Here is a 27,436-nt window from a genome sequence, read left to right as displayed (position 1 = left end):
ATTTACTTTATAACAAAAATTTGAGACTGTTTGGACCAACATTTAGAGCTTATGTCTGAGTAATTTTGTCATGTTGATTAAATTTACTCAAGAAATACCAAACCTTTCTACGTCTGTTACATTCAGATATAAATAAAACAACATTTTCTTATAAAAGTTTTCTCTGTAGTTTGTTTGATGATTAACGATGACATATCCCATTCAACAATATGTAATGGGATACCATTTCAACCAATCGTCGATGGCAAATACCAACAATTAGACAGATATTGAACCTTGTAATTATACGCCAAGATTAAGTAATATGATATCCAGAAGGATTTATAAAGAAAATTACAACAAATATGTACAAAAAAAATCCCTATAGGTTTCATGAGACAACATATATGATATTATAATATATACAAGGGCAGGTTTCATGAGTTGGTTCAAGATTCATGGGCTCTTTCTTCCACCTGAATTCATCTCATCCAAAGCCTTCCAGGTGCCTTTTCATTTACAATCCAACATTGTTTCTTCCATCCTCAACTTCATATTTCATTTGATTCCTCAGCTACAGGCGTGGATTTTTCAATGTCTTTCACTGCTTTTTCTTGATTTTCCTGGTTACAATCACCGGCTTCAGATTCTTTGGAGTCAAGTTTTGCTAAAGTGTTGTCATCCAAATTCTTCTCATGTTCCATGCATTCTGATGCCTTTTCTTGCACTACTTGATTTTCCTGGTTACACACACCAGCTTCAGATTCTTTAGTGTCAACTTCTGCTTCTGATTCTTTAGTGTCAATGTTTGCTTCAGACAAGTTGTCCACATGTTCACTCCCTACTGCTGAAGAGCACAGAGATGAATCCCCAACAATGGACACAGTTTCTGGCACCGCCAAACAATCTGGAGTAATATCAATCCCATCTCCCGTAACAGCTTCAGAATCTTCCGATACCTGCATTTTTGCTTTGATGCAAACTAAACCTTCCTTAGACAACCCTTCCACCTTCTCAACCGTTACTAAGGGATCCAAACAATCTGGAGTTACATCAATCCCATCTCCCGCAATAGCTTCAGAATCTTCTGACACCTGCATTCTTGCTTGGCTGCCAACAATACCTTCATTAGATGCGCCATCCTCCACCTTCTCAACTGATATTGAGGGATCCAAACAATCTGGAGTAACATCAATCTCATCTCCCACAATAGCTTCAGAATCTTCTGACACCTGCATTCTTGCTTGGCTGCCAACAATACCTTCATTAGATAAGCCATCCACCTTCTCAACTGATACTGAGGAATTTGGGACTTCAGATACATTTTCCATCTCAGTAGCACAGCTTTTACCATCTGTCCTGTCCTCACTGTCAGCCAGTCCTCTTGATTCAACCTGGGTTTCGAAGATTCCTTGTGGACCCTCATCAGACAATGTCTCCACCTCTCTTTCCCCCTCTGATGCTCTGACAACGTCCACAGGTATCCCACCAACCTAGGATGAAATACAAAATCAAAGGCCAGAAGTAATGGAAACAGTAGATACCAGATTATTTTAATGCATACAAAACCATGAAAGCCGTATACGTAAATATAAAATCATCCCCAAATTGTCTAATGTGAGAATGCCCATTGCCCAATACTGATTCCATATTTAGGGCATTAGAAGAAAAACAACTCTGTCGTGATTCTCGCAAAATGGCATTTTACAAATAAGTGTAAAATCCCAATAAACCCAGCCATGCAGCCTAAATTTTAATGTTTTACTTTCAACTGAAGAAAATTTCTTAACCTCAGATTATGGTTTTAAATAGAATATCAAATAAATTGTTCAAATCAATTACCTCATATGAAGCAAAACAACAGACTGTAAAACCAAGATAAGGGGTTTTGCATAGTCTAAAGGGGAGACCAACCTGTCTACTGCCTTGATCACACATCTCAGCTTTGGAATTATTAATTAATTTCTGTAGTAGTACTGGATTTGTAGAGGGACCCTGAAGAAATTAATTCATAACAGAAGTTAAATGGAGAATTATAGCAGAAGACATTATTATGTAGGTGCAAAATAACTAACCTCACTGGCATCTTTACAGCTCCCATCTTCAGTCAGATGTGGAAGCTTGTCAGATGACAACACAATCTTATTGTCCTCAATTATCAAGGAAGATGATGGCTCAATAATGTCACCTGATGAAAGTTGTTCCCTATTAACCCCAGCTACATCATATGCTTCCATTTGATTACCAATCTCAGCTTCTGAAGAATTTGGTTCCTGTAAAGTTAATGAATTTGTAAACAACTCCAGCTGAAATGATACAACCGTAAAATTGAAGGGATAGTAACAACAGTATACTAATAGTTGCCAAATATTATACCTCGTTAGCATCTTCACAATTCTCTCCAGTCAAACAAAAAGTTGGTTCTGCAGCAGCCAATGGGCTCTTGCATGAAATATCAGCTTTATCTTGCTCCACCAAGGAAGAAGGCAGATGTGTGCTTTTGGCTATCAGTCCAGGATCAATCCAGCCAACATCAGATGTCTTCATATCAACCTCCTCAGATTCAGAACATTCTGATTTTTGTTGCAATAATGGACTTGCTATAGGTTCCTGCACACACAAAGTTAGTACATAATTAGAGAAAAAATTGCGTAGCCAGATCTGCTAAATATGTACAAAACATACCATGATGTCATCCCTACAATTCTCTATCAGAGGGCCCCTGTCAGATAACATATTAGCATTATCTCTCTCCATCTGCAAACAAGAAGGATCATTCTGGAATTTGGGAGTAAGCCTTTCTGAATCATTCACGGAAACCTGAGAAACATCCATTTCATCACAGATTCTGATTTCTGAACAATCTCCTTTTACCAAAGACACTTGAGCCTCCACAGAGTGGCTAACAATCATAGGGGAATCAGATGACATTTTGTTGATTTCCAGCACTGGATCTTCTGGCAAAAGACCAGATCCTTCCATGTCCTTTTCAGATACAGGCCTCACAACTAATTTACTGTCAGATGATACCCCGATTTTTTCTTCCTCTTTCAGTTGAGTCAATGAAGGCTCCACAGCATCTGCGACAGTAATTAATTGATGAACCTTTGATTTACCAAGCAAGTCATTAGAGCAAACAGGTACCCTCAGAGACATTGAGTGATCTTCAGGACCATCAATATCAGAGGTAGAACTGACCCCTTCTTCCTTCCTCACCAAAGGAGATGAAACTAAATTCAAGCTCTTCAACATATTATCTTCAGATCCAGTCTGAGAATTACCAACCGGAGATATATCTTTATAACCTAGTTCAAGATTAGAATCCTTCAATCCATTTGCTGGAGAAGGGCTGATAACAGTTGATCCTTCTATGTTTTCTTCCTTTGTCATTCGATCAGAGGAAAAATTCACATTTTCTTGAAAAACGTCATGCTTTACAAGCACATTCTGACTAATAGAAGAATCCATTAGAACATCAGCTTCCACTTCATCAACTTTTACTTCCTCCTGGAACCCAGAGTTGTTGGCATCCTTCTCCAATGACTCTTCCAAAGGTTCCGAAACCCTATTTTGCTCTTCGACCAAGGTTGACTGGGGCTGGACTGCAGCTTCAGATATAGTTCCCTTTACAAAACTGCCAACACCAGAATTACTTCTTAAATCATTCCCTACAGCTTCCAAACCAGAAGGTTGTCGCAACACTAACCTGTCAGATGTGTCCATTTCTATATGGCAAGCCTCAGAGGAAGTCTTTGCACTGTCAACAGGATTGGGTAACACTATATTTTCTTGGGAAACAGGGTCAAAATTTATAGATTTAGAAACACAAGACTGACTCTGTTCGCATATGAAATTTGCATTGTCCTTTTTTTCTTCAGAGAGAGGTTTTGAACAACTGTCAATCAATGGAGTACCATGCAAATCAGGTTCTAGAGCATCTGGATGCTTCTGAATTTTAACAGCTTTAGCACCCACAGGATCTTCCATTTCAGAAGCTGATTCTGAACACTGTTTCACAGAGGGTTCTAACGGCTTTTGAGAATCATGTCCAAATGTAATCGGATTATCAGGTTTCAGCAACTCTGAATCTGGATCTGGAATCTTACACCCAATAATCCCCTCATCAGAGGAGAGTTCAGCAGAAGGTTTTAAGGTAGACTCTGTTTCATTTTTAACTTCATTCTGTTCTGAAATAATAGAAACTTTCCCTGTCGTTGGACTAGATGAGGTCCCTTGTGGTTGATCACCTAAATTTTCAGTCCGAACCAATAACCCAGAGCTGTCAACATAAGCAAGAGGCGATGCCAAAGATGGTTTTGAAAGATCCAATTTTTCGGAAGAAATTTGTTCTGTGATATCCTGAGGTTTGTTTGTTGGTAAATGGCTCTGAATACACATACTAGCCTGAGTAGATACAAGACTATTACTAGAAATTGTGGGTTCCAATGGAATTGAAGGGCATCCTGTGCCACCAATATCAACTGCAGAAGGTCTTGAATACCCCTCAGAAAAGTTAGATTGGTTTCCAAGTTTATGATCCATTACCACAAGAGATCCAGCACCAGAAGATGAACATATCTGATGGCTACCCGAATCTATATTTAGATCACTGGTAGGAAGTCTCTCCAAAGAACCACCAGTCTTTTCGACAGCACTGAGAGTAGTATCAAGAGCTATTTTACACTCTGTGATTGTGTTTTCAACACAATGTTGAGTCTGTTCAGCCTTTTCTTTAACATCTGATAGCAGGCTATGTTCTCCGGTAGTTGGCATATCTAAATTAGCTTTACCCTCCAAAATTGGCATACTGGATGCTAGTTCTGATTGTTTTTCATGAATATTCACAACAGCACCCGATGTTAGGCATGGTACACCACTAGTTATATCACAAAGTGCTTTATCCTCCAAAGTCTGGTTATTGGAGACACATACTGCAGCTTTAGTCGCTACATGTGCAGAAGTTGTATTCTTATCCTCACTCCCGGCAGAATCATGAGCTTTGGGCTTTGGTAAGCAAGTTCCAGAGAAAACTTCCTTCATTACCCTAGCAACATCATGCACAGAAATCTTATCTGCAGAGATAGGTGCACCATCAATCCTTGTAACTTTCAGTTGCTTATTTTGGGTAGAATTGGTTGCTCTATCTTTTCTTTTTGAATCATGACTAACTACTCCACTGGGTAAAAGGATCTCAAATGCTGGGGTTTGACTGATATTGGCAGTGGTTTTACCTTGCAATGAATCCCCTGATGAATTCTGTGCATGATGACTTAACTTGGGATCCTGACCAGTAACTGCATCAGGAACAACAGGTAACACTGAAGCTGATTTTTTACCCCTTCGTCTTGGAGGCTCTGCTCTATTTTGAGTTTTACGACCTTGCCTTTTGGAAGGCATGGATTCAATTGAACCTGGGAGAGTAGATTCAGAGGCTGGAGTGGAAGGATAAATAGAGCTTAATGTACTAGGAACAATCTTTGGAGTCACAGGATCTAAAGATTTGTTGATGGCTTCTGTAGTTTCACTGCCAGTCAAGGTATTAGTTGGAGTATCAACAACTGAAGGGATGATTTTTGTAGTTTCAACAGTTTGACTATGGGTTTTGCCACCCAAAAGCTGATCCTTTGTCACCACAGAAACAGGCATTGTTGTGAGAAATGAAGTTTCACTCCCTGAGTTATTGCAAACTTCATCAACCTTTGACGAGGTAATTTCAGAAGATTTAACAACCTTTAGAGAAGAATCATGCACATCAGGATTCTTAACGTTCTCAAGATCTTGCCCTGCAAAAAATTCTTAAGTTTATATCCAAGATCTTCTCCAAAACAAATGAAAGACTTTTAACAACTTCAATACTAAAATGCAGAATTTCACCTGGAGATTTGATAATACTATCTTGACATGAAGACGTAATCACTGTCTGTTTAGCTGAATCATCTGATCCTTCCAGTGATTTTAAATCCTGATCACCTAGGTTCTGTGATGCTTGATCCTGGACAACACATTTTGATTCTTGAACATTGTTCGCTTGCAAGCTCTTAAATTCAGTGGCTTTTTCACCTAAAGTACTCCCTGATGAAATAGGTAAATTAGCAGTTTGATGTAAATCCTGATGTAAAACATCAGGAACAGGAGCTAATATTGGTGCCTGTTTCTTCCCCCTGCGACGTGAACTTCCAGTTTGCGACTTCTGATTTTGTACTTTACTTGGCATCTGTTCAGATGAATGAGTGGGTGCAGTTTGAACCAACGTTTTATTAGAGGGTAAAGGATGGGGTGCCTGAGAATTCAAAACAGTCCCAGCCCCTAAAGGATCCTTCCCACTGTTCAAAGAAGCAGAAGGTGGACAGGCTACTGCAGCAAAACTGGGAACAGCTTCACTCTGGGAGATAGCTTGACCTGAAGAAGGACTCACCAATTTATTATCCAATTTCTCGTTCACCTTTACATCAGGACCAACAGAACCACCAGGGACAGGAGGTGGAACCATGACCTGCTTCTTTCCTCTACGTCTAATCCCTTCACTACCATGACCTTTCCGTCCTGGTCCTCTTGCTTGAATAGATACAGAAACAGGAACAGCAGCTACCTGCGAATTTGGTGGAATAGTTGGCACGGGAATGGCAGGATGTGCATTAGGAGAAACTCTTGTATCAGACTGCTGCACAGGTGCATTCACACTTGTAATTTCAGCAGAATGAGAAACAGAATCAGCAGCTGATGATGCTAAAAGTCCAGAGTCAATTCCTTTTTGTAACTGTGTGTCTACTTCAACAGTTCCAGAAGTTACTGGAGGGCCCATTACAGCTGGGGACTTATCGGAAGTTATTCTTTTAGGTCGTCCACGACCACGTTTGGCTGGTGGAGTTATTTCTTTAACTTGTTGTACAGGAAAATTCTCCACAGATGGCAATGTTGGAGCCACTGGAGACACAGCCACCACAGGTTGGGAGTTGGAAGTAGATACAGCAGAGCTAGAAATATTTGTTGGATAACTCATTTCTGCCATTTCTGCCATTTCTTTTACTTTGGGTGAATCTGGAGCTTCAACTTGACACATCTTTTCAAACTCCTCCTCTGTCCATTGCTCTTCATAGGAACGTACCTTCATAAAGTATGTTCACATCGTTTAGCAACTGTGTAGTACATCTAATGTAACAGACAAGGTAATGCACGAGTATAATTTCAATCTACTTTTTTCTTTTCTTCTGCTTTTCGCAAATCAAATGTGAAATTATGTTCATCAAAATTGCACACAAGATTAAGCCTATGTAAAACTCGTAATATGAAGGTAAGTCGAAGCAGACCATACTCATACAGAGAGCTAAAAACAGGCAAGGAATATAATTGAACACAAAATCTAAATGAATAAAATTTATAGACAAACCTCTCTTGCACGCTTTCCCCTGCCATATCGTTGAGTATCAAGGCCTCCAAGATATCCACCCTTTCGCTTTACTCCACTAGATTCTACCACAACCTTAGGCACGTCAGATATCTTCATTACTTCATAGAATTGCTTCAGGTCTTCATCAGTGACCAGACGAGCAGGAGGTGGAGGAATAAGATCAGATCCATCAGCTGTCTGTCCATGCACCAATTTCTTCCATGTAGCCTGCAACATTTTTTTGGAGCTCCAATGAGATTCTCCGTTTCACAACAGCAGTTAAAAAGGTATATGCCTGCTGATGAAAAACCTAAGCAAATACATATACAATACCAGCTCATCTTCCTTCCTTTTTTTGTCAACAGCCTCAAATATATCTAACTCTGTTTCGCTGCAAAACAAAAACAAAATATGCATCAATTCTATTTTTTTTTTCATGAGGTAGTTATCATGTTATTTTAAATGCAATTACAATGGAGAAACAAACATTTGCAATACTTAAAGATCTTATCAACAATCAAAGGTTTTAATAGCACATGTCCAAAGTAACATGACAATCTGAGATTTCAATCAGCATAGCAGAGGGGGTAATGCTGAAATGGCAATAATACATCAGGAACCACGTTATGTAATTAATTAAAAGGAGGCAGTAAAAATACATAAATTTTCACTAATTACTACTACACACACCAAGCTGTCATTCTCTAAAAATGACACGATCAAATATGCATAAAAGAAGACAGAAAATAAAACAACTCAATTAATCATCATAAAGCAGAGATACTAGGCCGCGGATAACAGACAGGCAGTGATAAAAAGATTTAAAAGTGAACCTGCGGGCTAGGACATCATTTAGAGCATCATCATCCAAAACAGGTGCAGCTTCTTCTTTCTTACACTCACGCAGGAGCGCTTCTAAGTATTCTCTTCGATCCTCAGCACTACAAATAATCACAGACAACAGAACCTCAGAACTGACTCAGAAATTTCATCAGATAAAAGTGAAATATGACACCATTGACAACCTTGTATTATTATCAAAAAAACCAGCAGTAATGCTCTGATTTGCAACACCAAGTTTGTGCTCAGCCGAAGCTCTGACTTGTTCTTCAACAGTTTGAACCTTATTAAATTGCAAGCAGAAGAAGAAGCAACTTTAGCATATATGAAAAACTACAACTAAATTTTCATTTATGTTTATAGCATTAACACGTAAAAAGCTACCATCAATCATTAAGCAGGCAAGATAGATACAGGAAAAACCAAACATTTTAGAACCCCAAAAAAAACCAATATAATGACAACAAAATATATAATTTTCCATGGTTTTAGAGAGTAAGTGATATAAATATTTTACAAAAAAAAAAAAAAACAACTGTTTGCCTCTAGTACTCACGTTGACTATACCTATCAAATAAAACATGCCTTAAAAACCATTATTCTGCACGGAAAATATAACTCAAATCATGTATTAGCTAAACAAATTGATATAAGACCGTTTCAAAGGGAAAAGCACTAACTGTTTCAAACCGAAGAACAAGAACATCCCTCTTTTGACCAATTCGATGAGCCCTAGCTTGGGCTTGAAGATCAACCTGAAAATAAACCAACAAATATCACATTAATTACTCACAAGCAAACAATTTATTTAGAAAATCATATGAAAGAAATTATGTTGCCTGTGGATTCCAGTCAGTGTCAAATAAGATCACTGTGTCAGCAGCTTGAAGATTCACCCCAACACCACCAGCTCGAATGCTTTTTTAGACAATAGATGAATGTCAGCAATATAAAATAGATAATACAAGTTAATGGTTTATCACGAAGACAACATGAGATAGCTCTGATTTGATAGGTCCTTTAAGATTACGTCTAAACAACATGAAAAAACAATATGGGGGAAGAATTGTCAAACAAGTTTCAAAACAAACTCCCTCCAAAAAATTACAAGCAAAAATATTTACAACTTATATCCAATTTAGCACAAGTTTTCCATCATAGGGAGACAGATGATAACTTCCAACTTACAGCAATGAAATGGCTTTCAACAATAAATATCTACAAGCGCAATCAAAATAAAGCTTACTTGGGCTTAGGACTCAGCTAAATCCCACAAAACTCACTTGTAAAGTGAAGAATGCTCAAGCTTTATAAGCTATAGTTTAAGACATTTCTAGGCAAGGTGGAACAAAACACAATGTTCTATATACTAGATTGCAGGGCGTAGCAGCCAACCCCAAAAAATGCTAATGCAGGACAGTGCGATGACTGCCATTTTGAAGTTTTTCAATAATATAAATGTGTGTATAAGTATATCTATATAATTACTTACTAATATTATTTTTATATATATTTGGTCATTCTAATTCATATTATTGTATTAATTCTTTATAATCATTACATTTTTTATAAATACTTATTATTATATGTTGCAATTATCTCTATTGTATAATACAATACAACTAAATAATATATAAGTATGTATAATGATTTTTTATATTTTTAATATTACAAAGTTTTTAAATATTTTTAAAGAAGCAATAATTCATAAAAAAACAGCAAAAGAACCCCTTTCCCTAATTATTGGACTGTTTTGGTTTGATTGGGACTCCGGCCCAACATCCTCCCTGACTTTATAGACAAAAAAACCTAGCCACTTTCTCACATCAACCATCCAGCGTCACGTCCTCAGACTCAAACCGTCTCTTCTCTAGAAAACCTTCTTCAACCCTAGACAAGGCTGAGCAACTGCAGAATGGTCACATACCACCAAAGATGGCCACCAGCACAGCACCAGAAATGTTAGGAAGAGATGTGTGAGATAGAGGTATCAAAGGTGGACAGACTAGTGCCACTTTCAGAAAAACAAAAGAAAAACAGTAGGGATGATGAAGATCATGTATATACTGAGTCAGTTTCTTTAAGTCTGAAAACTGAAGCCAAAAAGTCACTTCCGGTCTTCCTTTTTCAAATTTTGTACCCCTCTCTTGATGGCATCATGCCTAAAAGAAAAGAAATGACATGGGCTTGCATTCTATTGATTGAACCAGGCAGAGATAGGCATCTATGGATGGTGAATAATGATCCGGAGGTGGTGAAAGCTTACTCAGTGTTAGAGGGATGCTTTCCTCTGCTTTGTTGTATTATTTACGTTTTGTTGTAGTTTTCAGTTGAACAGTTGTAGTTTGTTAAACTGTTCTACCTTTCCTATGCAGTGCTCCTCTGTCCACTCATATGCATACATACATACATATATATACACAGGTTCTGTGAGATGATTACTAAACTTATGTAATTTTCCAAGTAAGGAATTCTATTTCTTGTTAGCGTCAACATGGTATCCAAAGCTAGTTGATCTCTCTTGACTTCCAGAAAATTTCAATGGCTTCCATAGATCCTAACTCTTCTTATCCACCTCTAAAGCCTCATCCTCTAACAAATTCGTGGTCTTCTATTCCAATGTATGTACCCTGTCACTTTTTTGCATCAAATTATAAAGAAACTAGATGACAAAAACTTTCTGCAGTAGTGTAAACAGGTTGAACCTGTAATCAAGGCCTTCGTCTTCACAACTTTGTGGTTAATCCACAAGTTTCGTCACATTCTTCTCACCAACCAAGGTTGCGATGTTAATTGTCGTAATCTGGAATATCTTTGCTGGAAACAACAAGATCAAATGTTTTTGGCATGGCTTCAGTCTTCTCTTTCAAGTGATATCTCGTCACAAGTTTTGGATGTGTTCTTTCATATTAAGTATGGGAAAAGATGCATGCATACTTTCTTCATCAAACTAAGAAAGGCACAGCAGTTGCGCTCTAATTTATGGAACTCCTCGTTGGATACTCGCCAATTTATTGAGTTTTTTCCCATATTAAGTCTTTTGTGGACTCTGAGCACTTGGAGATCCAGTTTCCTTCAAAAAACATTTGGATTCAATTCTTGAAAGTGTTCCCCAAAAATATGATTTTTTTGATGCACTTGTTCAGAGAAAAATTGATACTATTATTAATGAAGTTGAGGGTTTAATTTTCATATTAGAACAGCATTAACAAAAGTACAAGAAATCCACATTTTCTCTAATATTTCTCAAACTCCATCTACTCTCCTACACATGTTCTTGATCAAGAAGTTCAACACAGCAATACTGAACAAAATACACCACTTCAATACATTGATTTTCATGTTCCTGGCCATAGTGTGGGGACCATTTTGGTTGTACTGGAAGAGGTCGTGGTGGTAGTAGTTCTATACAGTATCAAGTTTGCTTCAAAAAAGGTCACACTACTCTATTTTGTTATCACAACAAGTTTAATTCACAATATCAATCATCTTTTTTGCCTCATTCTTATGTTGCACCTTGGGTGACTCAATCAGCAACAATTCCCAGATGTTTTTCAACATCACGATGGCAGGAACAGTCCAACAATCCTTATCAATATACTTGCCCCACTCAACCTATGGTAACAAAAACTGCACCTACTTCATTTCAAATCTGATTTCAAGATTTGGGACCCCTTTCATGTGACAAATTCCACCCAAAATATACAACTTGAAGGACCTACTCGATCTTTTGTTGGCCAACATCTTCCCAAAAATAATTTTTGTTCTACTACATTCCCTTTTCGTTTTAATGCAAATACACTTAACTCTTAACCATCTTGATTCCATTACCAAGAATTTAATTAGGGTGAGCAAGTTTGCTCTCAAGATAATAATGTTCACTTTGAATTTTTTCCTAACAATTGTCTTGTCAAATTACATGAATCCAAAGAAATTCTTCTTCATCGAAGTGTTGGATCTGACGACTGGTATCAGTTTTAAAGTCTTCATTTTATGCCTAAACATTTTTCTTCTTGTTATAGTAATCCCTGTATTAATACTACATTTTCCAATAATTCTGCTACTAACAGTGCCTATACTTGGCATCTTATATTCGGATATCCTAATATCAATGTTCTAAGCCCTTTTGTTCTGCTTGTAGCGTGGGCAAGGCCCATAAACTTTATTCTCAAGCCTCCTTAACTGTCTATAAATTTTCTTTTCAGCTTGTATATAGTGACTTGTGGGGTACCTTCACCTGTTCCTTGATCTACTGATTTCTCTTATTACATTTCTTTTGTGGATGCTAACAGTTCACTTGGATCTATTTGCTTAAAAAAATCTGAAGCCCTTCCTGTTTTAAGTCTATTGGTTTTGACTAGATCTCCGCAGATCACTACATCTAAGTCTAGTTCCTTACCTGCTGAATCTTCTTCATCCTCGCCTGCTTCTATCTCTGAACCAAACCCCATTGTTCCTCCCCATGCAGACTCATTCTAGAGTTAATCTGTCACTACTTGTTTATATATATATTCTCAGCAAAATCGTCCTGTCTACTTGTTTATGTTGATGATACCATTATAATGGGAAACTCTACACCCCTGGTTCATCATTTGACACAAACTGTATTCTGCTTTTCCCTCTCAAACAACTAGATGCCTTGGGTTATTTTCTTGGCATTGAAGTACGTCCACAGTCCAATGTCACTCTTGTTATGACACAAACAAAACATATAAAGGATCTTCACACCAAGACATATATGCTAAGCCTAAATCTTCTATAGTTTTCTGGTTCTAAACTTTCAAAACAGGGTGTCAGTTTATGTCTACTCATTGGAATCCCATTGGATTGCTGTTAAATTCATTCTAAGATACATTAAAGGTAAAGGTACTTTTCAATGTGGCTTACGTATTTCTCCTGCTATACCTCATCAGCCTTTTCTATCAGTGTCTTGTGTAAGCTGATTGGGCTGTTGATCCTGAAAATAAATGGTCAAGTTCCGGAGCTTCAATCTATTTAGGTCCTAATATAAACTGTCTGGTGATCAAGAACTCAAACTGTTTTAGCCTGGTAAGCACAGAACTTGAATATAGGAGTCTAGCTTCAACTACTACTGATCTTCTTTGGATTCAAACTTTGTTAACTAAACTTGCCATTCCTCATCTCACTCCTATTGCTCGTTGTGATCATCTCAGTCAGCCAATTTAGCTCAAAATCCAATTTTACCTGCCTAGGCTAAACACATGGCAATAGATCTCTTCTTTGTCAGAGAAAAGGCTCTAGCCAAGCAGATTGTGGTGCAGCATACTCCTGAATGGACTGATATTCTAACCAAGCTGCTTTCACCAACAAGACTTTTTTTCCTTGGATCCAAGCTCAAAGTGGCTGAGTTGCCTATTGTTTCACATGCACCTTGAGTTTGTGGGGGTGTTAGAGATATGCTTTCCTCTGTTTTGTATTATCTATGTTTTGTTTTATATGATATGAGCTTTGTAAGAGGTTCACTAACTTCTGTAATTTTCTCTAAGCAATGAATTCCATTTCTTGTTAACTTAAATACATACTACTGGCACATAATGATTCATGGGTTCTGTGTAGAAAGACATGGTGATTGGAGTTGGGTGTGGATGAAGTCATGACATTGAAGGAACAGTTAGTTCCAACAAGGACTAGCAGTGGCACATTTGTGTAAATCAGTGGTGTGACAATGGTTTTGATATCTTGGTGTAGGTAATGACATTGTTGCTTTCGTATCCATGGCATGTAAATGGTTTTGGTGACTTTATGAGCCTTTTTTTTGACAAATTGAATGATGAATGGGGCAACAAAGGGAGAGGTTGTGGTTCTAAATAGAAGGCACTACAGAACGGTGATGGTTCCAAATTGGCAAATAAATCAGCTGGTACAGTGACTGTAACAAGGTGTTTGTGATGGGGTGAGGTTCAACTGCTGAGATAATTATGTGAACTGATAACCCAAGCACTGAGAATCCACTCATAAAAGCTAATTATTGAGGGAGGAGAACCAAATGCTTAGATACCCCATCAACCATTTCATACTACTCGAAGTGGGTGGGACTTAAACAACTCATAATACCCAAGTTATATCATAGTACAGCCTCCAAAAGCCGACTTCTCAACTGCTCACTCTAGAACACTTCACCTGTGACACTTCTTCCTTGTTGGTTAGAACCCTCCATAGGAAGCCCTTTTTGAAACGACAACAACAATAGCCAGTTTAGGTTCCAGTTGATAAGTACTAAAGAACTAGGGGAACTCATCCTTCAAAAGCTAGTTGTTAAGTTGGGAGAACTAAGCACTTAAATACTCTACTGAGCATTTCACTCTACTTGATGTGCAACTTAGCCACTCCATGATATACCCAAATCCAAATCATGAACAAAAACAGAACCTTTATATGAAAATAGAAAAAAAAAAAAACATTTTCTACATAATGAAACTTGGAAATGAACATTGTATTCATAAAATGAAAAAAGGAAATGACAAATAGAAAACATTTTCTCAAACCAAATAGAGCCTAAAATTCATTATGCAATTCCAATAACAAAATGTAGATTAAGATTTGAACAAAAATTCCCCAATTCAATTTTTTAATTAACTTAGTGCCGTAGTAGACACTAAAATTACCTGAGCAAGAAAATAAAATATGGGGAATCAGGTTGGTTAAATAATTCAATCAGAGCACCACGATCACCTCCTGATGTATGTCCATCCAACCGGAGGTACCGATACTGTTTTATGGTTAGGTACTCCTCCATAACATCCAACAACCTAGTCATTGTCGAAAAGAAAAGAACCTGAAAAGGCATAGACAGTATGATACAAGACATTAAAAGCTAAATTTCCAAAACAAAACGCTACTAATAAGGTACTCACTACAAGAACCAGTTTAGTTTCATAGATTTGGCAAAGGGAGAATGCACTGTCAAACACATTCTAATTCCAAAGCAGCTAGTAGATCTTAAACAAACAAATGCAAGCATGGAAAATAGGATGACAAAATAACTTCAATTATAACAAACAACTCAAGACAATACTGACAAGAAATAAGTCAAATGTAGTAATTTGGCAACAATTATATAGGATACTTCATACCCGATGATCTGCAGCCTTCAATTTAGGCAATAAACGGTCCAACATTTCAAGTTTCCCACAGAGTCGAATAATTGGTGGCAGATAATGTGTAGGTATGAAGTTATCCACCTGCAAACAGCCAAAAGTCATACTGCAGCATACCAAAAAGTAAAGAATAACAAATGCATCATCACATAATACTTCACTATCTGCTGAAGTAGCCAATAAACCAAATTGACTACTTCAGACAGAGAAAACGCCAGTTTGGAAGTTTAAGATATAGCCTCTGTAAAAAAAATTATTACTTTCAGGATGAAGCTGGCTGAGATATGAATATACCTCCTCTGCATGAAGCTGGCTGAGATATGGATGATTGCATATATTTCGAAGCTCCATGACAGAGTTGTGTACTGATCGAGACTAACAATTATAAATTTCAATTAGACCAGCAGAGCAAGTAAATGTATGTTTTCTATACACGAAAGCTACTTAATTTAAAACAAAAAACAGAGGGAAATAAATTATTGTCTAATATCAAAAGGTCAAGAAACATCATCCAACACAGAATAAAGCAATAGAGAAAATATACCTTTGAAGAGCCAATAGAACCAAGATTTTCTTCCACCCTCTTCATCAAAAGTTTTTGATATGAAGAAGCCTCACATCTTATTAATCTCTCAATCTTCTCAGGCAGCTCATTTTCAACCTAAAATAAATTGAAAACACAAGAACAGTAGAATGATGACTTCAGAAGCTAATACGTCTTCGGGCCAGACAAGATACAAGTATTTGGCTTAAGAAAATGTCTTGTACTTATACTTTTACTAATAAAAGTGTCATTATTTTTGCTTTGTTCAAAGACGTGTGAAACACTAAAAAAAAAACTGGTTTCCTTGTTCTCATTACAAATCCTCAAAATCAGAAAACAAAATGAAAAGATATTAACATTTTTTAGTTAAAAGAAAATCAAAGAAATGAAAAAAGAAAACATTTTTTCAAAGTATCATAAAAATAGACACAAAAAGTAAAGATTGAGGTCAAATAACAGACCTGACTTGAATAATGTGGAACATTTTATCCATATAACAACAATTACCAGATACTCATCAAAATTCTAGTAGCCTAAAGAAACTCAATTTTTATAATCTTTTATGTCGCCTTAACTCCATATTATTCAATTTAAGAGCAATTATCAGCAAAAAGTTATAATACATACAACTGAAGTATACATGAAAAAGGACAAAGAAATTAAGACAACAACAACAAAATGAATTATGAATGTATAGAAGAGGCATATGCTTTGATAACATTATATGGACACATGAGTATGCCCATAGATACATACTACTAAGAAGGAAGTATTGATTAGAAGAGTCAAAACAAATCATAAGCCAGATAAGTATATTGATAAAGAATAAACCCTGTCCATAGAATACAGAAACTAAAGGAGTAGGAACTACACTTAATAAGCTTAAGTTGAGTATTAAAAAAACCTTGTGTTTCAATCTCCTGAGTACAAATGGTCTCAAAACTTGGTGCAGACGATTTATGATCAAGAGATTTTCCTCCTCGGATAATAGAGCCTATTTAATATTTATAAATAGAAAAAAAAACCACAATTAGTACACAAAGATCAATGAGGCTTACATTGAAATAAGAATATGTAAAGTTAATATATATATATATAAGTAGAAATAATCCAAAACTTACTTCATCAGGTGAGCTATCTCCAGCACTCTCAAATGGCTTGTTAAACCATTGAGAGAAGTCCTCCGATGAATTGAATATGTTTGGTAACAAGAAATTAAGTAGTGCCCATAGTTCTTCAAGATTGTTCTGCATATAAATATAAATTATAAAATTATGAAACCAGCAATCATAAACATTAAATGTTATAAAATAACGGCAAAAGTGAAATAAAGAACATATCAAGAGCCTCCACTAAGGGTTGAGCAGAAGCTTTCAGTTATTCCCAACAACAAGCACACATACATATATATGAAAAACTAAGTGGGGAAAGGGAAAAAAAACCTGCAATGGTGTTCCAGTTAACAGCAATCTGTGAGAACTCTGATAGTGTTTCAAGTCAGCATTCAACTTGCAAGAAGCATTCTTTATGCGGTGGCCTTCATCAATTATTATATAATGCCAATGTATTTTGCTCAGCTTTGGTCTATCATGCTTATTCATCAAATATTCATACGTAGTCAAAAGAACATTGAATTTCTGGTGAACAATCCTTTCCCTAAAATATGAAAGAACTGATAAGGCACACATCAAGGCATAAGCATAAAACAGATGGAGGGAGTTAATATCTTAAAGTCTAATTACTTGAATAACCGACGTCTCTCCTCTGGCGGTCCAGCATAAACAATTTTATGAACACCAGGAGCCCAGAAGTTTATTTCTGAGTCCCAACCAGGTAGAACCGAAGAGGGCACAACCACAAGAAATGGTCCTCTATCATTTTTTGTATCCATCAGATAGCAAATTAAAGAAATAACCTGTAAAATAAGACATTAGGATTTTATAGATACAAAAGATCTTAAAATCTTTTTATTGCAATATGATGATCCATTCTCTTTAGCATGTATACATTTACTGTAACAATAAGTGTAAAAACCCCAAAAGGAAAAAATTATTCAGAAGGGATAAAGAGAGAAAATAACATGCTGCCAAAATAATAATTAAAAAAAGGACAGAGAAACCAAATAGCAATCCAACTGAGTATACTAATCTCTCCTCAGTTCACCAAAATTGTACCTGTACTGTTTTACCCAATCCCATTTCATCAGCAAGAATTCCATTCAAATGATTGTTGTATAGAGAAACCAGCCACCTCAAGCCATTCATTTGATATCTAAAGACAAAATGTTCAATTAGAAAGAATATAAGTCCTTAGAACCCAAAAAAACAGAGAATGGAATATAAGTCCAAATCTCTTGCTTGTCAAACAAGATTAAATAAAACTAACAAAAACAAATGAAAAGTGAGAAGGAGAAAATCCCCACTGAGACAAAGTATATGCAGAACTACGTACATAAAAAAAAGGACTAAAAGTGCAACAAAAAAAATTTGGATCTGCATTGCAAGACATGAGCATATGTATCCGACTAAAAATCATGCATTATAAAAGGGCAAATATTTAACTTACTCCCTCAATTTCCCCCCTTGCAAACTAGATGGCTGTTCTGCAATGCTCTCCTTTATACTGCAGGGGTAGAGAAAATCCTTAGAATGAAGCAGAAGGATTACTCAACAACACAGTAGAAATTTCACATACATATTAATAGATTAATGGAACTAATGCACTATGAACACTTTTGATCCTTTGACAGTAAAACTAAACCAGTATAATGCACGTAACTTACGGTACTTCGAATTTTTTTTAAAAGATATTACATTAGCACTGAACTAGTACCTGTGGGCCATCTTATAATACTTCTCATTACTTTCCATATAATGCTGTAAAAAGAATTGGAAAAAATAAGTCACAATTTATAATGCAAGATTTAAACCTAAGAAAGAGATGCATAAGACAAACTTGCCTTTGCCTGATCACTTTCATCCTCATTTTCTGTTTCACTATTCTCAAGAAAACTGACATGACCTGTATCATCGACCTCCTGTCCAAAACGTCCAGCAGCAGACTTTGCTTCCTGTAGCTTGGACCCAAGCTTTTGAAGATACTTCTCAGTCTCTTTAAGTAGTTGCTTCACACGATCTGATTTTGCATCCTAATGTACCATTGAAAATGGCATTGAGCATTAAATATATAAGCCATGTATCAATTTCTAACAAATAAGAAAATAAACAAACCTGCACCATACGAAGATATCCCTCCACATCATTTATTTTCAGTAAATTAATCTTTTCCCGCTGGATTCTATCAATCTTCTCACGATGAATGCGTTCTTTTCTTTTATGGAACTCCTTCACATATCTATTGAAACCCTTCCACCGTTCCCTCTTGATTTTAAATACATCATCAAGTTTTTCCCTAGATTTCAAGTAATAATTGAAGAAAGGAGTAAGGAGAGCACTGGTTTGTAGTTATCAGCTACAATGCATTGGAAAATTAAGAAGGTAGAAAAGTCAGTTAGAAATGGAAAAAAACACATACTTGTGAACCTCTATCTCACTGAAAAACTCCTTCTGCCTCTCACGAATCCGTTTCTGACGCTCTTCCTTCATTTTCTGCTCGAACCTTTCAGGTTTTACCCTTCTACCATGCCTATGTTTCTTAATTGATTTTAACTGATCCATCTCGGTTGTAATTGGTTTGAAAAAATCGTTCAGAAAATCACTGGATCACAAAGGGAGAATATACTGTCAAACTGGTACTTGAAGAAAATAACAAGTTTAATCACACAACAAATTACCTCCGGAGACGTCGTTGGAGCTCTAATAGTTGAAGTTTTTTCAACTCTATGACACTTTTGGTTTTAGCAGAAATATCTTCAGAGGAGCTCACATTTTCCTACAATACACAGAATGAAGCACAGGTAATGATGTTTACACATTGTGCAGTCATTATGAATAACACATTTTGTATGTGCAGGGTGCAAATATTATTTAAATGTTCAAGGAGAACATAGTAAGCGCTAAACCTTAAAAAGTGGCAGTTAAAAGAGAACAAACCTTTAACTTGTGAAAACTAGTAGCCATTCTTTGCTTTGTTTTCTGCTGTTTTTGCACCCAATTTTGCTCAATTAGAAGCCTCTTTTTCTGCTGATCCATGATCCATCTCTCTGACATTGTATATTTTGGAGAATGTGGCAAATCGCCTGCTACCAACCTCTCATTCCCATCTTGCTCTGTAGGAAAAGAGATGCCATGCTTTGATGCATTATCAACTGGAACTGTTTTGAAGCCATCTGAAAGTAATACCAATCCATATTCAAAAAGTAATCAATTATTGACACTTGGAATAATACAGAAAATATTAAGCTGTAAAGAAACTGACTGTAATAGCATAGTTATATTGAGTATGGTTTACACCTGGAGAAACATGTTTTATCATCACATTTCCATCCTTCATCATGGTTGCTCCATGGGGATCGCTGTCGGTCCCTGGAACAGATTTCCATTGCTCTTTTAAAGAAAAAGAAGACAGATTGTGATTCCGTGAACCACAATTGTTACCAACATTTTGAAACTGACTAGGAATATTCTCTCTTCTTTCTATTATAGGCAACTCATGTTGAATAGTAGAGATCTGTGGAGGTCCCTTTGAAGCCTCATTAGCCCCAGCAAAACCAGCCCAGCTATTTGGACCAACAACAGAAGATTGGTTAGATCTTCCTACCGGTATATTACTGGTGTCAACATCATCCAAATGATTATTACCAACTACAGCACCTCTTGTACTTGAAGAATCTTGCTGCTGAGATGAAGTGACTGAGGAAGCTTGTGTGGTCACTCTTTCTTGAATCCGTCTTTCAACATCTATTTTTCTGACATTTAGATTACCTTTGTCCTCCATTGTTCTTGGGCTCTCAGTTCCCTTTGACAAAGAGTCAGCCTCAACAATTTTTCCAGCTGAAGACGAACCTGAAGGGTTTTTATCTGTCTGTCTCACATTGCTTGGGCCTCCAAATGGCATCATGACCCCAGATGCATTACTTGATTCATTAAAAGATTGTGATTTTCCTTTGTGGTCAATTAGATCTTTGCGAGAACCATCTGTATTACCATCACTTGTTAGTCAATGAAGATGGTCAATGTGTGAAATAAAATATAAAGATTAGTCACCTTCTCTAGAAAAGGCTGTTCCAAGTGCAATTTCAAGATGTAGTTTCTTTGGTGCTAGGCCATTCCTGCACATTTAACAACAAAGTTTCAAATGAAAAATATAATTCAAGACCATTTTTTTTAAACCAATAGATGGTAGCCAAACTGCCTACCTAAATGCTAGAAAAACAAGGCACTGAGCACGAAGCTGTTTTAACTGTTGTTCTTTGAAAGGCATGACAGGAACAGTGGATTTTCCTGTGTCTCTTGGAGGAACACCTTGTCTAAGCATAGTCATTTCAGAGCCACTATTTTGTCTGCCAACCTGTCAATAAAATTACATGGTCAAGTAATCAAGTTGACTATATACAAGTACGTAGTCAAAAGAGAATAAAAGAAGCAGAATAACTTTTGAAGTACGATGACTATAGCTGATGGAGGGAGGGGGTAATACAGCTTAGAGATAAACAGTGAGACAAAAAAATTAGTAAACAGCAAGTACCTGAGAAATTTTATGTCCATCAGCTAAATTAGTAGAATTAACCCCATCACGCTCAACTGCACCACCATATTGCATTGAATTTGAGAAAGCTTCAGCCATTGAAGATGCGCCAGCTGGAATTCCCATCCCTCCATGAATCTTTGCATAAACTCCTGAAATTGATATAAATTCTTTTACATCAATAACTGTGGGAAAGAAATTCAAAAATTATAGCTTATTTTCCTTTCTTAAATATAATTCTAGGTAAAATTGATATTTCCTCAGTCATTCTCCTCCATGATGACCCAATCGTGATGATGATCTAACAGCAGAGAATACTCAAATAATTTAGGCACAGCTATGCATGACTGATATAAGAACTAGTGTGTTCAAGAAAACCTCTATTCAAATCATTTCTTCCATTCTATTAATTATATATACACATAAGCACTTCTAGGAAGTCTTGTGTCAAACCTCACCACTGACCACTCAAATATTTGGCATTGGTATTTTAGTATTATATATATTCCAAAATGTTTGTAGTTCTTAATCCCACGAACTCAGTTTCATCAAGTTATATCATGACTTATGGAGGTACTAACTGCTGCATTGACTTTTCTGCCATTGTATTACAAGGAACAACATTAGAAGAAATGAAACTATAGGATTTTTTAATAGAGGCAATCCAGCTTTAGTTTAATCACACATCCAATCTCACTAGTGAGTGTACAACTTAAGGAAGTACCTTGCTGCTTTCCTGAAGCAATATGTGCAGAGGAAACTTCCGAGTCTTCAGCATACTTTGAATTAGGTGCTCGCACCATCGGATTGCCAATCTTTGTTAAATCAGTTTGCTTTGCCAACAAATGATGACCTTCTTGGTTTGCTCTAAGCATTGTTCTCATGCTACCAGGCAAAGTCGAGATATTTTCCATCTGACCACTATTTGGAGCCATGTTAAAGTTGGTTAGTTCACCGCTTTTAACTGGAAGACCATCTGACGATTCAGCCTTGGTCATTTTCCCCTTCCTTGCATTAACACCAGTATTGCGGGGATCCAGTTGAGGACTGTCAACATGCAGTTCCACAGGTGATGATGTATCTCCCCTCTTTCTCTTTGTCGTAGCTTTCTTACCATCCTTATGATTTGATTGTTTGTCCCAGTTAGCAGTATCACGTCTGTCCTGTGACTGTGAATTAGCAGACCTAGAATCCAAACTAGATGGACTCCCTTGATCAAAAGACTGGCTACTCCTCTGAGCAACAGATCCTTGATAATAATCAGGTGCTCCACCACTTGGGGCAACTGGTGGCCGGCCAGAAGCATAAGGGTCCATTTTGGACACCTCATTTTCCACCATGCCCACTCTAGAATCTTTTGTAACATTCACTGGCTGTGATGAAGATCCTGCAAAATTATCAAACATCGAAATTAAAATCACACAAACATCCTTTCAGCAATAGGCAAGCATGCTCTATTAATTACCAATTTGAGGACCACCACCAGTCAATGGAAGACGAGATGACTTCAATGCTTCAATATCAAGACCATGTTGACTGATGACAGTCTCCATTGCCCTTATTACACACAACATAACATTAAGTCAGAAGAAACAGCATTGAGCATGAAACCAAATATTGGGTCAAATTCCCAACACTAACAAACAAAGGTTTGGTGCCAATAATGACAAGTATTAGTTTCATTATAGACAATAAGGCATGACAACAAAATTAAATCCACAAGATGAGCCTCATAATCACCTTGGGAATTTTGTTTGTTATCTATTTGCAAATGCAATCAAATAAAGGTATCACAAGGGAGCAGCCATCAGTTTCAAACATATGTTACCCTAGCCAAATTACACTAAGTAACAAAATAGATCTGACCTCTTTTCTTTATGGAAAGAGAGTACAAAGTACCAAAAAAATTCACAATTATTTAAACCATACATGATGCAATTAAACAAACCATTCCTGTGATTATTTTATTTTCCATCACACGTGGAAATGCTGGTTAATATCCTAAGGAAAATGTGCCATGGACTTTAACCAGGTTTGACCAAAGTATAGGGATAAAAGATAGGAAGAGCAAAAAGTAAACATGTGTCCCAGTTGAACAAACAAAATCAGATATTCGATTTTGTTATCCTAGTTCACTTAAAAAGACCAGGTCTAAACAAAAACAAGTAAATAACTGAATATGGATGAGTTAGGGTGCTAAATTGTGTTACCTTGATATCACTTGATATGGCATTGAATGCTCCTTCCCACTTGATTTCATGTGTTGTAGTATCTGAAACAAAAATCAAATTAATCACGACCATACCTAGTCTTTTAAGCAGTTAAAATTTAAGTATTTTATCATTAGAGAAAGCAACACACACCACATAGAGTTTAGTAGCCAGCTTGGCTGGCTCATCTTTCGAATCTTGAATGAGTTTATGCAGAAATTTTGCAGCCTCCAATTCCACATTCTGTGAAGAGGCCATCTCCTCTGAACTGCACAACCAAAATATTGTTTGTGATGTCAATAAAAAATTGGACAAGCTGGAGATTCCAGGATAGCAAACCTATCATTCTAAGCCAAAGATGAGAATCAGCAATTAAAAATGATACAATTTCCACCAAGAAGGGCACTGGGGGAAGTTGACATCTCCGAAAATCTAGTTTTAAACCAAGCCAAATGGCATCGTGTTATACATGTTGCGTACTTCACCTGGTGGGAAATGGGTTTTTGTTGTAGGGTGACTAAACTTGACACAAAGACAACAGAATTCGAGTGTCAATAGCACTCAGATAAACACAGGAAGGCAAACTTTTAAGCCAAGCTCCCAAGAATAAAAGGAAATAACATTAATTAAGTGGATACATGAAACAATGGGCCCCTGTTTTAGTATATGAGACAAAAATCAAAGGACAAATAACCATATGAAGGAACATATCTATTGGGAAAAGAAACGAACAGCTCCCAACTCGCTACCTTCTCCCCTCATACCCTACCTTGAAGCCTTCAGAACCAAACACTGCATATCCATTCATCCCCAAGCCGATCATAATTCACAATAACCCCCCATTCCCCTTCCACATCCCAAAACAAAACACTCATTTACGAAATTCCTCAAAAAAAACACAAACTCGCATAGCGACACTGAAACAATGAAAATCCCCTAAAAGTTTCAAATGCAAGCCGAACCCTACAGGGCACTGTTCGCAATCAGCGAATCTAAGCAAAACGCAGAGGAATTCCCAAAACAGAAAAAAGCAGGTCGAAATTCGAAACGCTCAGAAATATTAAATTGGAAAGAAGCAGACGTTGAGAATCGGAGAGGATTACCAGAGCTCGGAAACTCCGAGAAATTACACGATGTTATGTTCAGCTGCCTACATAGGCACGAGCGCGTTCCCACAGATAGTCTCACAGAGAAGTCGTAAAATATGGTTTCAACAATCACGCTGTCTGTGCTGTCTGTGAAGACGAAACCCCATCTTTGTAGAAACAGTGAGAAAGAAGATCCCAAAGATTATATGGCACACGAGTTGGAGGTCAGTTCCGTGTGAACTTTTTACATTTCTACCTAAACAACAAGGAAAAATAATATATATAATCCATCTTATTCTTTTATCTGGTTGGGGAAAAAAAAATCACTACAATTTTAACCATAATTTTTTTTATAAAACTAAAATTTTTAATATATAATTAAAATTAAAATTCATAATGAATAAAAACCATAAATTATATTTTAAATCTATAATAAATTATTTATATTGTAATACAAAACTATTTTAGTAACTGGTAATTTTACTTAAAAATATTAAACTATTTTTTGTCAAAATATCTAAACATGTTTTCATTATAAAATATCTAATTTATAAGGAGAAGTTTGGATATCGAGTATTTTTATCTATTTGTTTAAATTTTATTAATAAAATTAGTAAATTATACGTTTGTATTCATATATGGATGTAGTTTATTTATATTCTTATATTATTAAAAAATAATATTTTAAGTATGAATTTAATTTTTTTAAATGAATTCAAATTTGTTCACTTAAAAAATAATATTAATTTAAGAAATTATAGTAATAGAAAGAAATATGATAACAAAAGTCAAAATGTTTATAAAAATAAGGGATTCAATATAAAATTTCATTTTTATTTTTTTAAATATTTTTCATGTCATTTCTTTTTCATTTTCTTCTTTTAAAGTTTTCGCTTTACCTTTATCTCTTCAAACGTCATTTCTTCAAAATCTAATTGTATTTTACACTATCCATCAACTAATTTTAACTTAGAACTTTTTAAGTGTTAGATAATTTTTGTGTTTCAATTAGGAATATCTTATGGAGAAAAGAGTTTTAAATAAAAGAAAATACCTTAGATTATCTTAATTAATGATTTTGATATAAAGTACAGTTTGTTTTGAAGCTTTGTCCTATGTTGATTTTGAAGTTTGTGTGTGGCTTATAAGTTTGAAGTTAGTTAGCTAAGTCATGAAGAATATAAAGTCTAATGTTTTACAATTGTATTAAATTATGAAGAATGTTTGTTTATATGCGTTTAACATTTTTCAATAGCACGTAAACTCTGAAGAACATTTGTTACATGTGTGTCTGACATTCTTGAGTTGCATGTAGATTTTAAGGAACATATGTTGCATGTGCATGTGACGTTTTTCAGTTGCATGTAAATTTTGAAAAACATTTGTTATATGTTCATATATCGTTCTTTATTTGCCTCAAGATTATAAAGAGCATTTGTAGCATGTTTGTTTGACGTTCTTATTTTCACGTAGAATCTAAAGTTTACATGTCGCATAGTTGGAGACTCATTTGTTATGCGTGGAGTTTGAAGTTCATTGGTAGTATGTAAGGTTGATGTTCTACAAGTACATGTTGAGTTTGGGGTCTTTGGTATGCATGTTGAATTTGGGTTCTTCCTTACCTGTCTTATTGAAATTTTCATTTTCTTCTAGTCTTAAAAGTATAGTAAAATCATTATTGTAAGTTGAAAGGAATAAATTTATCATGTAGGATGGGAATATTGTTCAAAGTTCAAATGATTTGGTTTCACTTTAGAGCTGCCGAAATGAGAAGGGCTTAAGCAAAGGTGTCATATTTTAATGAGTTTTTCTTCCGACTCCCTCGTTCAACGAATTCTAAAGTGCTTAAGTAGAGGAATTATTTGAGTTGCTTAAGTGAGAGTTTTGTCAAATACCCTCATTCAGTGAATTCTAAAATGCTTAAATAAAGGTATCATTTGAGTTGCTTAAGTGAGAGTTTCGTCTGATACCCTCACTCAACGAATTCTAAAGTGTTTAAGCGAAGATTTCATTTGAGTCACACTAGTGAATGCTTCATTGTATACCCTTGCTCAACAAATTTTGAAGCACTTAATCAAAAGTATGTTTAAGTCGTTTGAGTGAGTGTTTCATCTGATACTCTTGCTTAACAAATTCTAAAACATTTAAGCAAAAGTTCCACTTGAGCCACTCTAGTAAATGTTTAATATTATACATTTGCTCAAAAAAATTTGAAGCACTTAATCAAATGTATGTTTAAGTCACTTAAGTGAGTGTTTTATCTGATACACTCAATCAACAAACTACAAAGCATTTAAACGAGTTTGAGTCACTCTAGTGAGTTTTTTATTTGATACCCTCGCTTAGCAAAACTCTTTTTGCTCAAGCTTACATATCATCTGATGTTCATATTCAAGTGGTTTTTTTCTAATTTCTCTAAATATGCATGTTAAGTACATGTACCTTTAGATGATAAACTATTCAGTTCTATGCTTGAGTGATTGATTGCTCTAATTAAAGTAGATTGTAATGTATACATGTAATGTGAATCTAAATGGAATCCTTATGCATGATGTGTCATAAATATGGCATGATATGTCAATTATTACTTGATCTAATGTATTTAAGTATTAGAACCTTTGAAA

General features: G+C 35.9%; 1 protein-coding gene across 2 annotated transcripts; it reads right to left on the bottom strand.

Moving 5' to 3' along the window:
- Positions 1-258: 258 nt before the first annotated feature.
- Positions 259-25,076, bottom strand: SYD (P-loop containing nucleoside triphosphate hydrolases superfamily protein). Of its 2 annotated transcripts, XM_068607360.2 has the most exons (38): positions 24,828-25,076; positions 23,878-23,992; positions 23,725-23,786; positions 22,980-23,071; positions 22,239-22,901; positions 21,515-21,666; positions 21,186-21,337; positions 21,034-21,098; positions 20,281-20,964; positions 19,921-20,156; positions 19,662-19,759; positions 19,403-19,585; positions 19,099-19,279; positions 18,828-19,016; positions 18,701-18,744; positions 18,434-18,490; positions 18,043-18,139; positions 17,611-17,783; positions 17,311-17,524; positions 16,990-17,115; positions 16,773-16,862; positions 15,869-15,985; positions 15,619-15,699; positions 15,301-15,408; positions 14,833-15,002; positions 9,046-9,124; positions 8,887-8,961; positions 8,392-8,489; positions 8,200-8,307; positions 7,700-7,757; positions 7,367-7,594; positions 5,854-7,084; positions 3,686-5,762; positions 2,665-3,613; positions 2,356-2,589; positions 2,055-2,252; positions 1,894-1,974; positions 259-1,472 (listed from the first exon to the last, which is right to left on the bottom strand). In XM_068607360.2, the coding sequence occupies exons 2-38, from the start codon at positions 23,980-23,982 to the stop codon at positions 531-533; spliced, it is 10,497 nt and encodes a 3,498-aa protein (XP_068463461.1). In that variant the 5' UTR covers positions 23,983-23,992; positions 24,828-25,076; the 3' UTR covers positions 259-530. The 2 variants fall into 2 exon arrangements, with proteins under 2 accessions (XP_068463461.1, XP_068463460.1); XM_068607359.2 differs by having other exon boundaries at positions 2,665-5,762.
- Positions 25,077-27,436: the final 2,360 nt, after the last annotated feature.

This window comes from Phaseolus vulgaris, chromosome 3 (genome assembly GCF_051622355.1).
Source record: "Phaseolus vulgaris cultivar YP4 chromosome 3, ASM5162235v1, whole genome shotgun sequence".
Taxonomy (NCBI): Eukaryota; Viridiplantae; Streptophyta; class Magnoliopsida; order Fabales; family Fabaceae; genus Phaseolus; species Phaseolus vulgaris.
The sequence above is the reverse complement of the archived record's forward strand: the minus strand, read 5'-3'. Positions and strand labels throughout refer to the sequence as shown.

Coding starts and splice junctions, on each gene's coding strand:
- SYD (XM_068607359.2), bottom strand. CDS start 23,982: ATGGCCTCTTCACAGAATGTGGAATTGGAGGCTGCAAAATTTCTGCAT. Junction 15,003..15,300: donor TGAAGGCTGCAGATCATCGG/GTATGAAGTATC, acceptor ATGCCTTTTCAG/GTTCTTTTCTTTTCGACAAT. Junction 8,308..8,391: donor TTTTTTGATAATAATACAAG/GTTGTCAATGGT, acceptor GATTATTTGTAG/TGCTGAGGATCGAAGAGAAT.